The sequence below is a fragment of the Brassica napus genome, chromosome C9, assembly GCF_020379485.1.
Source record: "Brassica napus cultivar Da-Ae chromosome C9, Da-Ae, whole genome shotgun sequence".
Lineage (NCBI taxonomy): Eukaryota > Viridiplantae > Streptophyta > Magnoliopsida > Brassicales > Brassicaceae > Brassica > Brassica napus.
This window is the reverse complement of record NC_063452.1, coordinates 56,564,147-56,578,484: the sequence shown is the minus strand read 5'-3', so window position 1 is coordinate 56,578,484 and position 14,338 is coordinate 56,564,147. Positions and strand designations below refer to the sequence as shown.

General features: G+C 30.2%; 2 protein-coding genes across 2 annotated transcripts; both read right to left on the bottom strand.

Annotated features, from left to right (window-relative positions):
* Nucleotides 1-59: 59 nt before the first annotated feature.
* Nucleotides 60-2,229, bottom strand: LOC106426201 (putative uncharacterized protein DDB_G0271606). The gene is made up of 2 exons (XM_013866915.3): nt 1,641-2,229; nt 60-1,077 (listed from the first exon to the last, which is right to left on the bottom strand). Exons 1-2 carry the CDS (start codon nt 2,111-2,113, stop codon nt 447-449), a joined length of 1,104 nt encoding a protein of 367 aa, XP_013722369.1. The 5' UTR covers nt 2,114-2,229; the 3' UTR covers nt 60-446.
* A 118-nt stretch (nt 2,230-2,347) lies between these two features.
* Nucleotides 2,348-4,862, bottom strand: LOC106426192 (maltose excess protein 1, chloroplastic). The gene is made up of 9 exons (XM_013866904.3): nt 4,544-4,862; nt 4,259-4,432; nt 3,899-4,189; nt 3,698-3,787; nt 3,224-3,325; nt 3,025-3,143; nt 2,883-2,945; nt 2,728-2,789; nt 2,348-2,626 (listed from the first exon to the last, which is right to left on the bottom strand). The coding sequence occupies exons 1-9, from the start codon at nt 4,763-4,765 to the stop codon at nt 2,544-2,546; spliced, it is 1,206 nt and encodes a 401-aa protein (XP_013722358.1). The 5' UTR covers nt 4,766-4,862; the 3' UTR covers nt 2,348-2,543.
* Nucleotides 4,863-14,338: the final 9,476 nt, after the last annotated feature.

Here is a 14,338-nt window from a genome sequence, read left to right as displayed (position 1 = left end):
GTGGTAAACGTGCTGCGGTTTTGGAAATTTAAATACTACACGTTTTTGAGGGTTTAACGGAACAAAAGTAACCATTTTACTATTACAATCATCCGTAACAAAAACAAACCAATGCATACATACATAACAAATCCACATTAGTACATAAGCTTACCTACTACAAGCTTTAGAACCTGAAGCTCTTACACCTTTGACAAGATTCGCTTATTAGATAACAAGCCACTCCATCTCCATGTATAATGAAGAACTCTCAGGACACTATTCAATAAAATTAAAACACACATCTAATTAAAGCTACATTAACATTAAAACCGAGTAATGCTTACTTGGCTTCAACATCTGATGGTTCAGCTAGCGGCAGACTTTGAGCCTGACCATCCTGCCATGTGTAGCATCTTGAATCTAGTTGTTCAAACTATAACTTCCACAACAACCACATTGGTCACTTAGCGGCTGTTCAAATCGAACTCCCCTGCTTCACGCCAGTTCTCCTGTTCACCAGTCTCTCCGTTCTCATTCTCCTCATCATTCAAGAAATCTTCCGAAGGCTCCTTCTCCTCTCTCTGACTATTGTTTCCCCACCCATTCATCATCTCATCAGGGTTCATGCCACGTCCTTGCTCTCCCATCTCGTGACTCAGCTGAATACTCCCACCCTGATTCCCAACCGCGTTAGCCCTCAACGGGTTACGAGCCATTATCTCGGCGTGGGACTGCGACTGCCCAGCCTGAGCCAACGCGGCCATCCGCAGCTTAGCCTCCTGAGCCTCCCTGCCAGCCTTCTCTCTGTCCATCTCTGCTTTAAGCTCCAGCAACGCCTTTCTCTCTTCTTGCAGCAGAGCTTGCTCCACCATAAGCCTCTCCTCGGATCTGAACTCTCCCATGGCTCGCTTTCGAGTGATTATGTTGAAAGCTAGGGCTTGTTTCTCAAAGGTTGCAGTGAACTCAGCGACTTTAGCGGCGATGTTGTTGTCCCACTGCTGAGAGCGGGAAAGGGCTTGGCCTGTTGGGTCTGAATCGAGGATTCTATCGTCCTCTTCTGCTTCGTAATCTGCTACAACATGATAAGGCAGTAACCTGCATAAGAGGTATGATAAGAAACAACCCAAATACAGAAACGTTCAATCAAATTCAAGGCAAACAAATCTATATAAAAACCCCCAAAAATAATATGCCAATTGAAAGTTGCAAACTTTTTTTTAGCACAAAATATAAATGTCAAGGAATAATTATTAGTATCAGAGAATCAGGTGGTTATACTAAAAAAAGGGAAAAAATCATTAAGTTTTTGTAATCCTAAATCAACCACAAAACAATGCCACGACCATGCAGAGATACCACCACATTAAACTCAGAAAGAGTATTGGATCTAACAAGGACAATATCAATAAAAAAAAGTAAAGAAATTAACTAAAAGGCTAACAACATACAAGTTGCAGACTTTCCGACAAGGGTCAGTAAGTAAGTCATTAACAGATCACTGTTTTCATATCACAGATCAGACAGCCATATATCAATAAGTAATTTTGACTACACCAGAGATTGCAAAGATTGAACGGGCGAGAATCTCTTTGGTGGATTTCTATAAAAGGAAATAAATTTACAAAGAAATGTAAGTAATTCGATAATTTAGAACTAACCTTTCGCAAGCGTCTTCGAGAGAAGAGAAAGGTCGTTTGAGATCAGGGTGGCAGACACGCCAAGCGTCCTGATAAGCGAATTGAAGCTCGATGTGATTCAACGGACGCATCAATTTCTGCTGCTGTTGTTGTTGCTGCTGCTGTTGCAGCATCTGCTGACTCGCTACAACCTGCTGCTGCTGCTGGAGATTCGGTGTAGGCTGTCCCAAGCTAGGGTTGGGATTAGGGTTCTGCTGAGGCGGAACAATTGGCCGAGTCTGGATTGAGCCTGGGGGGCGGAGATGGACGTCGATGTTGGAGGGGAACCTAGACATGGCGGCTTGTTGTTGTTGCTGTTTCTGCAACTGCTGTAAGAGAAGCATCTGCTGCTGTCTCTGTTGTAATTGATGTTGGTAGAGAAGCTGCTGTTGTTGTTGTTGCTGCTGCTGCTGCTGCTGGGGATGATTCCCTGCCAATGGCTTCGTCTCCTCCATCTTTCCTTCTTTCCTCCGTTCTTTCCGGATCTCTAGGTTATTTCGGGAAAGTCGTGCGAGTCATGGTGTGGTTTAGGGGCAGGAGAAAGAAACATGGGCCTTATACGGGCTCTAAAAGCCCAATAGTTTTAGCTCAATTACTCAGTTTTAAACTAATCGATAATCAAGATGAATGACCAGATTTCACGAGTTTTTATTCTTCATAACATAAAATATCGTAGGAGTAGGGAGGAATTAACAAATTTATATGGTTTAGTGTGATTAAGCTTAAGTAATGAAGTGGCACTAAATATGCGTTTTATATAGGAGCTTGGGACAAATACAAATAACATAAATAAAATACATGGCTTGGTCTCCTTGATACAATCAAGTAATCCTCCCTCTGTGTACTTGCTTGAAGCAAACCAACGGTGTTTAAGCTTCTATTGAGTTATGACCCAAACACCAACTCCTTCAATGATCTAAACGGAGAGCTGTGACCATGGGCTGCTGAATCTCTCCATAAAGCAAGTCCTGTTTTTTACACACGATCAAAACAATCAAAGTATTTTCAGACATATGTTGAAAACAAAGGATGATGATGATGTAAGATAGTTTCTTTGAGTGTTATGAACCTATCCATGAGATCAAACCAATTGTGGATGCTGCAAAAAATGACTTGCTCGTGCAGTTAGACCTGCATTTTGATAATCCCGGATGTTACTGATAAGCTTATGTAATCGTGAAACAAAACATTCTAGCTTCAAGAGAGGTGTGCGAGGATTCTTACAGGTATAAGCACAGAATGTTTCCATATCCATAAAAGAGAGTTGCCCATATTGAACCAGTAAACCTACATCACAGCAAAGGTGGATATCAAATTGCTTGTTACTATGAGTGAAAATAGTGTTAAACTGAAGCTTAGCTTTTACCACATCAAATCACGGATAAATAATGCTCTTGGAAGCATAAGCCCGTTCCCCATCATCGAAAGCAACATTGTGATTGGCGATAAGCCTTTTATGTTGTCTGGACTTAGGAAATTTGTCCACTGAAATATAGATGAACATCAGATATCCAGTAGTTGGGAGAACGTTCAAGGAACAGGAGAAGTAAGACTCGCTGTTATACCATTTGGGAAACTGGCATCCACATGAACATAAGTGTCGCTGTCCATCCAGATAAAGACTCGACAAATTTAACACCTTCCTCTGAGAGTTTGCCGGTTCGAGCCTGCATTCTTACCAGAAGAAAGTTAAGATAAAAGGAAGATTACTACATATCTTAATAGTTGTTGTAAAAGATCTGTGAAACTGGGACTAAATAGGTCAGAGAGTCCAAACACAGACCTATATAAACAACATCTAGCAACTCAATTTACAGTGCCGAGGTCACCATTTCCCCCCCTTTCTATAACTGAAAACTCCCATATGTTTTTTTTTTTTTTGCTTATTAAGTCCGAAAATTCAGCAAAAAGATTTTTAAAAAAATGACTTCTTTGTAAGTAGGCTTCGAAAATAATATCCAAGAGAGTAGAGTGAACCCTGAAGAATGTGTAGGCAGTCTATGAGGAGAAAGATAAAGCGGAAGTACTTGAAAGCTTACCATAAACACAGCGGCTACAGCAATAACAAAAGCAGTTGTCCCAGGCAAGATACTGTTTGGTACAAGAGGGACAAAAGTAGACCACATGACCTGCGATTTCAAAGTTCAGAATTTCACTGTCGAAACAACAGTATATGTGTCTGCTCTAATGCCTCTATTGCAAAAAACCAAAACTTGAGGTAAAGGGGTAAATAAACTCACTTGAGGTAGAACACAGAGTCCACCAACAGTGATAAAATCTTCCCACAGTCGCCACAGAGTCGTACTAAGCTTACCAAAATAGAACAAAGCGTTCAATATAATACCAAGGGTAACAACAGCTGAAGCAGCAACAAAAAACGGCAAAGGCATAGCTCCAGCCACGGTGAGCTGGGAAAGGACAACGTGAGTGGAGATGACTCCGAGTGTTTGCACAATAGCAGCTTCTTTTTCTCTCTTCTTTGCGAAATAAGAAAGCAACGAAAGGTTTCCTAACAAACCAGTCAACATCCCCTGTATTCCATCAAAAACGTTCACTTTCACATTCTATCCAACATAAGTTGTGTATCAAAGAGTTTTTACCAGCCATGGGACAGCCGAAAGTGCGGTGTTGTTTCCCGCCATAAGATTCTGAGCATTGAGGATGATCTGCGGCAATTGCAGCATCAGAAACGGAATATTCGCTCCGCCGGAGAACTTGGCCGTCCATGAATCCCATTCTTCGTATTCCTTAACCTTCTCTAAACCTAGAGATCCCTTTTAGAGAATAAACCCCCCCCCAAAGTCAAATAAAAAAAATTAGCGATTGATGTTAGAAGACTCTACAGAGCCATTCGAGTGAGCTTAAGATTCAATTTGAAACCTCACTTCCGAGTTAGTTGCACGAACAGGGACGAGTCGTCGGCGATTCGAAACAATCGGATTCCACCGAGTCAGAGCCGATCCACGGAAGCCATCGACGCCTATACAAGCACGCTTCAGCGGGAGGCGGGAGAAACGAGAAGTAGGAACGAAGGAAGAGCGAGGATAAGTCGGGAAGATCAACGAGCGGTTACTAGCGAGAGACATTGCCATGGTTTTAGCTTCCATGGGAGTTTGGAGAACTTTTCTCTACTTAACGCCTTTGTAACAGAGAGGGAGATGGCGACGAAGCAGACGGGAGGGGTTATACGAGTGAAAATCATCTTAGAGAGTAGTGATGTTGGGAAATGAAAAGGTGACACGTGGATGTTATTATATCGTTAACTGTTGCTACTTTGTAGTGATCCTAGATTTTTAAAAGATATTTTATTTTCTTCAACCTTCGATTTTCCCCGTACATGATACAAAATTAAAAAAAAAAAAAAAAAAACAAATTCGAATCTATACTATATAAAATTTGAGGCTATAAGCCATCGAGAACGTCCACGTATGATTTAAACGACCAATCGTAGTATGACAAATTATTATTTAATTTTACTATTTTTAAAAATGTTAATATTACCAAAAAAATGTTTATTTCAAACTAAAATATAAATCAATATCGAATAAGGTAAATTTACAAAAATATAAATACTATATTAAGTTAACATAATGTTTAATATTTTTCAAAAATTAAAAAATGAATAACGAAAATAATAATAAATTTAAAAATACAAGACTTTCACACAAGTATAACTATATAAATCTAAATTTAAACTCATGATTTTCAAAGTTTAGGTTATATACTATTGAAAATATTCAAACTAACATATACTATATATAAGTTGATATTATAAATCATTGACAATGTTCACATATTATTTTAAATCACCAAAAATATACCAAATCGTTTTTCAATTTGGTATTTCTAAAAATGTTAATATTACGAAATTTTTTATTTCAAAATAAAATATAAATAATTATCAAATAAGTTAAACTTACAAAGTTAAAAACATCATGTACAAATCTATACTATATAAAATAAAGTTTCGAAAATTAACATAAAAATAACAAACAAATATAATAGTTAATTTAAAAATGCAATACTTTCAAACAATTATAACTATATAAATCTAAAACACATGATTTACAAAATTTAGGTTATATACTGCTGAAAATATTCAACAAAAATATGTACTATATGTAATTTTATGCAATAAATCATTGAGAATATCCACATATTATTTTAAAGCACCAAAATATGTCAAATTACCATTTTAATTATTATTTTAAAAATTTCAAGATTTTCAAAAAATGTTTATTTCAAAATAAAAAAGAAACTACTATTTAATTTAGTGAAAATGCAAAATTATTAAAGGAATCAATTTGATATATAAAGTAAACTTTTGAAAGACCAACATAAAATCAACTAACAAAAAAAATCTTAAAGAATACAAGATTTTAAAATAATAAAAACAATATGAATCTAAATCACTTTTCATTACATATGAATCTAACAAAATATGATTTCAAAATGGAAGCTATTTCTTTCAAAAAAATATCAATAATAAATTTTGTAAGCAAAATTGCCAAATAACTAAAATAATCAGTTTATTATAAGAAATAAATGTTTGGAAGATCAGCATAAAATTAAGTAACAAAAATAATCTTAAAAATATAAGGATTTCAAATAATAAATACAATGTAAATCTAAATCACTTTTTCATTACATATGAATCTAAATAACATATGATTTCAAAATTGAGGATATATATTATTTAAGTGTTCACATAGAATTTAAAAATATCATTACAATAATATAAAAGTCAGCATCTTAATTTGATAAAGTAAATAAAAATATTATTAAAGATAATTAACTTGATATACAAAATAATTATATATTTGAAATTAAACAAAAAATTAAAAAAAATAAAAATATTCAAAAAGAAACAAAGTTTAAAAAAACATATTTATAAATAATCACGTATGTAAAAATAAATAAAAATCAGCACAAAACTATAAAAAGATAAATTAAAATTTGTAAAACTTATCTTTACAGTTAGATTGATATTTGTAGCTAATTATTGAAAACTTAATATAATAAGAGATTGTTCACGTACCTTATAGGAATTGGTATTGATCGCATATTATTAATAAAAATATAATTATGTATGTAACCTTTAATATGATATGGACTATATGCTTTAAACCAACAGAAATAACTGAAAATATTCACAAATAACATATACTATATATAATTTGATGCCGTAAATTATTGAGAATATCCATATATTATCTTGAACCACCAAGAAAAATATGTTAATCACCATTTTATATATTACTTATAGAACTTTCAAAAATTGTTTCTTTCATGATCAATGTAAAATTTAAAAAAAAAGCCAAAATCATTAAAGGAATCATATTGATATATAAACTAAATATTTGGAAGAATAACATAAATTTTACGTACAAAATATAATATTAAAAAATAAAAAAATTTGAAATAATTATGAAAATATGAATCTAAAGCACATATGATTTTAAAATTGAGGCTATATGTTATTTAAAGTGGTCACATAGAAGCTAAAATTATTATTAATAATATGTATTCTCAAAATGTTAATTTGATATTTTTAAATATAAAATTTCAGATATTTTATTTCTCTCAAAATAAAATTAAATAAGTTTAATTTTTTTTGCCAGAAATAATTAACTTTATTTTTAAACTAAATATTTGAAAATTAAAAATAAAATTTTATCGAACAAAAATAACATTTTAAAAAAGAAATCAACATAAAAAAATGTTCTAATAATCATGTATGTGAAAGTAAAATAAAAATAAATACAAAATTAAAAAAATGATAAATTGACTAATGTATTAATTATCTTAAAAATTATATTGGTATTTATACCAAATTCTTGAAAACTTAACATAAAAAGAGTTCAACAAGAAAAAACAAATTATGTCTACAACCAATATTACGATAAGGGCTATATACTATTAAAAATATTCATATATAAATAAAAATACGAAAAATATTCCAAATCAGTATCATTGTTTAATATTTTTATAAATCTTAATATTTCTAAAGTAAATCTATAAATTAATTTCAAAATATAAACTAAAATTAACTAACTTGATATATATGCTAACTATCTTAAAACATAACACTAAAATTTATTTAAAAAATTCATAAAGTATGTCAAAACATAAAATAGTATATAAATAAAAATAAAATATATAATTAATATTAAAATAATTAACCTAATCAAATAAGTAAAAAATAAAATTTTAGTATTTTTATATTGGTGTTGGCTACAAAATCATCTAATTTTATAATAAATTATAAAAGGTTCTTAAAAACATTGGTCAATTTTCGTTTTTTTCTTACCGGACCAATTCAGTTTGGCTTATAATAAGCTTACAAAGTTCTATTAAAAATAAAATGTGGTAAGAATAATCCACAATTAATACACATATTGTTAATTAAACAGTTTGTTTATATGCTTTTGAATTGCCTTTTATCAATTAAATAAATTAACATAGTTATTTACTCATCAACATTTAGTTTTTAATAATTTTTGAGACAATTGTTATTAAAAAGTCATAATCCAAATATTCATTTAACTAACCAAACATGTGTTTATGAAACATACCGAAATTTTTTTATTATCTAAAATATTTTTTTTTTAAATTAGGTCACTAATAATAATAAATCGAAGTACATGGTAACCCTTTTCCGAGAAAAGTAACTTCCCAATCGGGGAAAACATTTTGTGAACCGCTAAAACATCATAATCCCACCACTAATTTATATTGTAACTATATCGAGTAGGCGATATATTTAATTTTTTTAGATTTTTATTTTTTATTTTAATAAATAAAATATTACTTAATATAAGCATAAATTATATATATATATATATATATATATATATATATATATATTTTCTCCTTTTCTTATATCTAACAAACAGATAGTTACTATTATTTAAATTTCATCAAAATATTTATTATGATTTAGACCTAAATATACATTTAAAACTATTAGATATGCATTTAAAAGAATTAAATAAGAGTATTTTAAATACAAATATGCATAAAATAAGTATATAATAATACATTCATTCTAAAAATTTGGTAAATACAAAAAAGTTAGATATATTGCATAAGGATTAGTCTTTTATGTCATTCAAATAGAAATACATATAAAATTATAATAAAATATTTATAACAGTGTTGTATTAGTTAATAAGCATGGAACAATCTATATGACGCTTTTAATTTTTTTATTAAGAAACAATATACACATGTTTATAAATACATTTATACATTTACGTATACAAACAAACTGATATCTAAATATTAGTTATTTAAATGGTAAAATTGTATAAAAACTTAACTATGAAAAATAATAAAGCACACTTTAAATAAATTTCGTAGAAAAATGTATATAAAACAATTTTCTATTATATTATCTTAATATTATTAAAAAATAAAACTAATTATTAATAAAGTATTCATAGTAGTGTATAGCATAGTATAGTAGTGTATATGTACTGAGAAATCTATGTGATATTAAAATTATGTACTTATAAGAAACTATAAATACTTTAGTAACAGTAATTTTACTTTTATAATACAAACAAATAAATAGCTAAGTTCAAAAATAACAAATTTATAAAAACAATGTAAATAGGAAATCAAATAATATTTTAATAATATTAATAAAAATTTTTTTTACGAAATTCATCTTTTTCTTAAAAAATATTGCAAAATTAAATTAAATTATTAAAAGAGTAGCGCGAGTAAAAAATCTAGTCTATAATATATATAAGTTGAGGCTATAAGCCATAGAGAACGTCCACGTAGGATTTAAACGACCAATCGTAGTATGACAAATTATAATTTAAGTTTACTATTTTTAAAAATGTTAATATTACCAAAAAATGTTTATTTCATACCAAAATATAAATCAATATCGAATAAGGAAAATTTACAAAAATATAAATACTATATTAAGTTAACATAATGTTTAATATTTTTCAAAAATTAAAAAATAAATAACGAAGAATAATTAATTTAAAAATACAAGACTTTCAAACAAGTATAACTATATAAATCTAAATTTAAACTCATGATTTTCAAAGTTTAGGTTATATACTATTGAAAATATTCAAACTAACATATACTATATATAAATTGATATTATAAATCATTGAAAATGTTCACATATTATTTTAAAGCACCAAAAATATACCAAATCGTTTTTCAATTTGGTATTTCTAAAAATGTTAATATTACGAAATTTTTTATTTCAAAATAAAATATAAATAATTATCAAATAAGTTAAACTTACAAAGTTAAAAACATCATGTACAAATCTATACTATATAAAATAAAGTTTCGAAAATTAACATAAAAATAACAAAAAAATATAATAGTTAATTTAAAAATGCAATACTTTCAAACAATTATAACTATATAAATCTAAAACACATGATTTACAAAGTTTAGGTTATATACTGCTGAAAATATTCAACAAAAATATGTACTATATGTAATTTTATGCAATAAATCATTGAGATTATCCACATATTATTTTAAAGCACCAAAATATGTCAAATTACCATTTTAATTATTATTTTAAAAATTTCAAGATTATTAAAAAATGTTTATTTCAAAATAAAACGGAAACTACTATTCAATTTAGTGAAAATGCAAAATTATTAAAGGAATCAATTTGATATATAAAGTAAACCTTTGAAAGACCAACATAAAATCAACTAACAAAAAAAACCTTAAAGAATACAAGATTTTAAAATAATAAAAATAATATGAATCTAAAGCACTTTTCATTACATATGAATCTAACAAAATATGATTTCAAAATGGAAGCTATTTCTTTCAAAAAAATATCAATAATAAATTTTGTAAGCAAAATTGCCAAATAACTAAAAGGATTTTTGCTGAATTGACCTATAACTTAAAGTCAAACACAAAACTAACCTCCTTTTTTTTGAAAATTGGTTTTGCCTTATTCACCCCACAAGTTCATATAATTTACGAAAATGCCATCAATTTTTTTTTTCTTTTTTTTTCGAAAATGACATTTTTACTCTCTCACCCTTATCATCTTCAAATAATTACAAGATTGTCATTGTCATCAATACCACAACCACCATGAACAACCAATTTGAAGCTCTTAATGCTCCCAAAATCGATTTACCCTTCTTCTTTTTCCATTCTTGTGAACTAAACACAACATATCTCTCACTTTCTCTCCACAATGAGCTAAAAAAACCCAAGATTTTGATTCTAAATTTTTTATGGTTCATAGAGTCATAGAAGCTAACGATTCTGGGTGGGTTACCTTCGTTTGTGATTCTGTGTGCTTGGAGAAGCCTTATGTATGCTAAGGAACTTATCTCACCAATTTAAGGTATGACATCGAGTTTTTTTCCAGATCTGTTCGCCAGACGACATACTTGGGAAGTCGTCTGGCTGTAGACAACTTACCTGGAAGTCGTCTGGTCAACGCAGAGGTTATTTTTGCAATTGACTTTGAAATCTGTAACCTGAGACGACTGAAAGTTAAGTCGTCTGTTTTTGTTTGGTTTCAAAAAAATTTCCAAAGAACCTAGACGACTTACATTTCAGTCGTCATAGGTTAGTTTTGCATTTGACTGGATAATTTCAGAAGTTTGACTTCTCCAGACGACTTACATTTCAGTCGTCTGGCGAAAATTAAAATAATAATATTTTTTTAAAAGTAGACGACTTACAGTTAAGTCGTCATAGGTTAGTTTTGCAATTGAGAAAAAAAAACTTCAAAATTTAATTATACACAGACGACTTATAATTCAGTCGTCCAGGATTTTTTTCCGAGATTCTGGTCAAACCTCGTAAATCCTGGACAACTTACATTTCAGTCGTCTCGTGGACGACTGAATTATAAGTCGTCTGTATATAATTAAATCTTGAAGTTTTTTTTTTCAATTGCAAAACTAACCTATGACGATTTAACTGTAAGTCGTCTACTTTAAAAAAAATATTATTATTTTAATTTTCACTAGACGACTGAAATGTAAGTCGTCCAGAAAAGTAAAAGTTCTGAAATAATCTAGTCAAATGCAAAACTAACCTATGACGACTGAAATGTAAGTCGTCTAGCTTTTTTGGAGTTTTTTTTTAGCCAAACAATAGTAGACGACTTATTTTTCAGTCGTCCGAAATAACAGATTTCAAAGTCAATTGCAAAAATAACCTCTGCGTTGACCAGACGGCGTATAGTTTAGTCATCTGGACAACTTAGATTGAAGTCGTCCGCGTCTTCTCCGCTAGTTTTTAAGTCTTCTACGTTAGTTTTTGAATAACTTGTATTTTTAAAAGTGATAATTAACTTCAAGATATGTAAAACTCATATTTACAAAATATGTTCTCTCCCTTAGTTTTACTAAATTTGACTAAGTTTTTCAACGCAAACTTATAATAAAATATGATATGCTTTGACTAGTTACTATTGTTTGTTTCCATCTCTTAAGTATTATTGTTATAGACAATAATGATGACTATTGTTATGAGTTGGAAGAAGGGTTAAAATGCTTCTTAAAATGTTGTATCAATATAAAGCTACCAACATTCTTGTTTATTAAGATGAGAAAAAGACCATTGGAGTTTATTATTGCATATGAGAGATCCAAAGATAAGAAAAATGCTACTGAAGTCTATTATTTCATTGATTTGTAAATGTGTAAACACATTGTTAGCACATTTAATACATCTTGGAAAACATTATTACTGATTTTACAAAAAATTCACAACTAAAAGAGTAGACATGCAATTCACAAAACAGACCACAAACAAAACTATTATAGATCATTCCTCTACAAAGACAAGCTTGGATTCCACTTGAGTAGACAAGACCACACGACTTTTAAGAAGTCCAGACGACTTCTAAGAAGTCCAGACGACTTTCAGGAAGTTCAGACGACTTTGTCAGAAGACTTTTAGGAAGTTCAGACGACTTCCAGACGACTTTACAGGAAGTCCAGACGACTTTACAGGAAGTCCAGACGACTTTACAGGAAGTCCAGACGACTTTGTAAGAAGACTTCCAAGAAGTCTAGACGACTTCCAGACGACTAACAGGTAAGTCATCCCAGAAGTCTTCCAGATCTGAAAAACCTGCATATTAAATCCAGATCTGAAAAACCTGCATATCTAAAAACGTTCAAATGGCTTAAAAACAGAAAAAATGAGTGAAAGATTAGATAAATCTACCTTTACAGAACACACAAAAATACATATCTAAAAATAATAGATCTACCTTTAAATTAGTGGAAGATGAGTACCATCTAATTAAAAACCTGCAAAAAAGATAGATTAGTAAGAAAGACATGAGACAAAACTGGAAAATTCATATAAAGTTTGGTGTTTTCAAGTCAAAGAGATTAGAGTGGGTTTGGAGAGTTTTAGTTTGGGAAAAAAGTAAGAACTTTACACAACAAGAAGTTACCAAATGAAGAAAAATCAAACATAAGAACTTACCAAAACGCTCAGATCTATTATGAAAGGGAGACTTCGTCAGAAGACTTCCATGAAGTCCAGACGACTTCCTGGAAGTCCAGAAGACTTCCTGGAAGTCCAGACGACTTTGTCAGAAGACTTCCAAGAAGTCCAGACGACTTCCAGACGACTAACAGGTAAGTCGTCCAAGAAGTCTTCCAGATCTGAAAAACCTGTATATCAAATCCAGATCTGAAAAACCTGCATATCCAAAAACGTTCAAATGACTTAAAAATAGAGAAAATGAGTGGAAGATTAGATAAATCTACATTTATAGAACACACAAAAATACATATCTAAAATTAATAGATTTACCTTTAAATTAGTGGAAGATGAGTACCATTTGATTAAAAACCAACAAAAGAGATAGATTAGTAAGAAATACATGAGACAAAACTGAAAAATTCATATAAAGTTTGGTGTTTTCAAGTCAAAGAGATTAGAGAGAGGTTGGAGAGTTTTAGAATGATGAACATTACATTTTTGTTGCAGCCATTTGAGAGGAGGAGAGAGAATGTGTAAATATTTCTTTATATATGGAGACAAAAAATCCAATTAGGTTAAATATTTTTGACTCAGACGACTTCCTGGACGACTTACATTTCAGTCGTCTGGTGAATAAATTAAAACAGACGACTTACATGTAAGTCATCCAGAAGAGTTTAATATTTTTAGCGGGAAATTAAATATTTTTAGCGGGAAACTAAAATAGAAGACTTTCCAGACGACTTACAAGTAAGTCGTCTGGTTTAAATTATTTAAGCGGGAAAATATTTTTTAAAAAAAATTTTAGGCGGAAATATTTGGACGACTTACATGTAAGTCGTCTGTTTTAATTTTTTCACCAGACGACTGAAATGTAAGTCGTCCGAGTAAAATGATCCGGTTAGGTTAAAACGTACATTGGTAAAATTAAAGGTTCGGTACGATGTGGACGACTGAAATATACGTCGTCCGAGTAAATTATTCAACATACGACTGAAATATAAGTCGTCCACACCCTAAACATAACCCCTAAACTTAATTATCTGATTAAAGACTTCATAAAATCAAATCAAACTTGAAAAGTGTTTACTATACACATAAATAAACAATATAAGTGAAAACTAATTTTTGAAAAAAAACATTTTAGTTTTCCAAAATCTAACCCTAACAATACATACAATACTACAACATATGTTTGCCAAACTCCT

Bases quoted from the DNA above. Each gene is read 5' to 3' on its own strand.
- LOC106426201 (XM_013866915.3), bottom strand. From the start codon at position 2,113: ATGGAGGAGACGAAGCCATTGGCAGGGAATCATCCCCAGCAGCAGCAG. The intron at 1,078-1,640 runs GTTAGTTCTAAA...CCTCTTATGCAG, and splicing joins CTCGAAGACGCTTGCGAAAG to GTTACTGCCTTATCATGTTG.
- LOC106426192 (XM_013866904.3), bottom strand. From the start codon at position 4,765: ATGGAAGCTAAAACCATGGCAATGTCTCTCGCTAGTAACCGCTCGTTG. The intron at 3,326-3,697 runs GTAAGCTTTCAA...GTAAGAATGCAG, and splicing joins CTGTAGCCGCTGTGTTTATG to GCTCGAACCGGCAAACTCTC. The intron at 2,627-2,727 runs GTTCATAACACT...TGTAAAAAACAG, and splicing joins TGGTTTGATCTCATGGATAG to GACTTGCTTTATGGAGAGAT.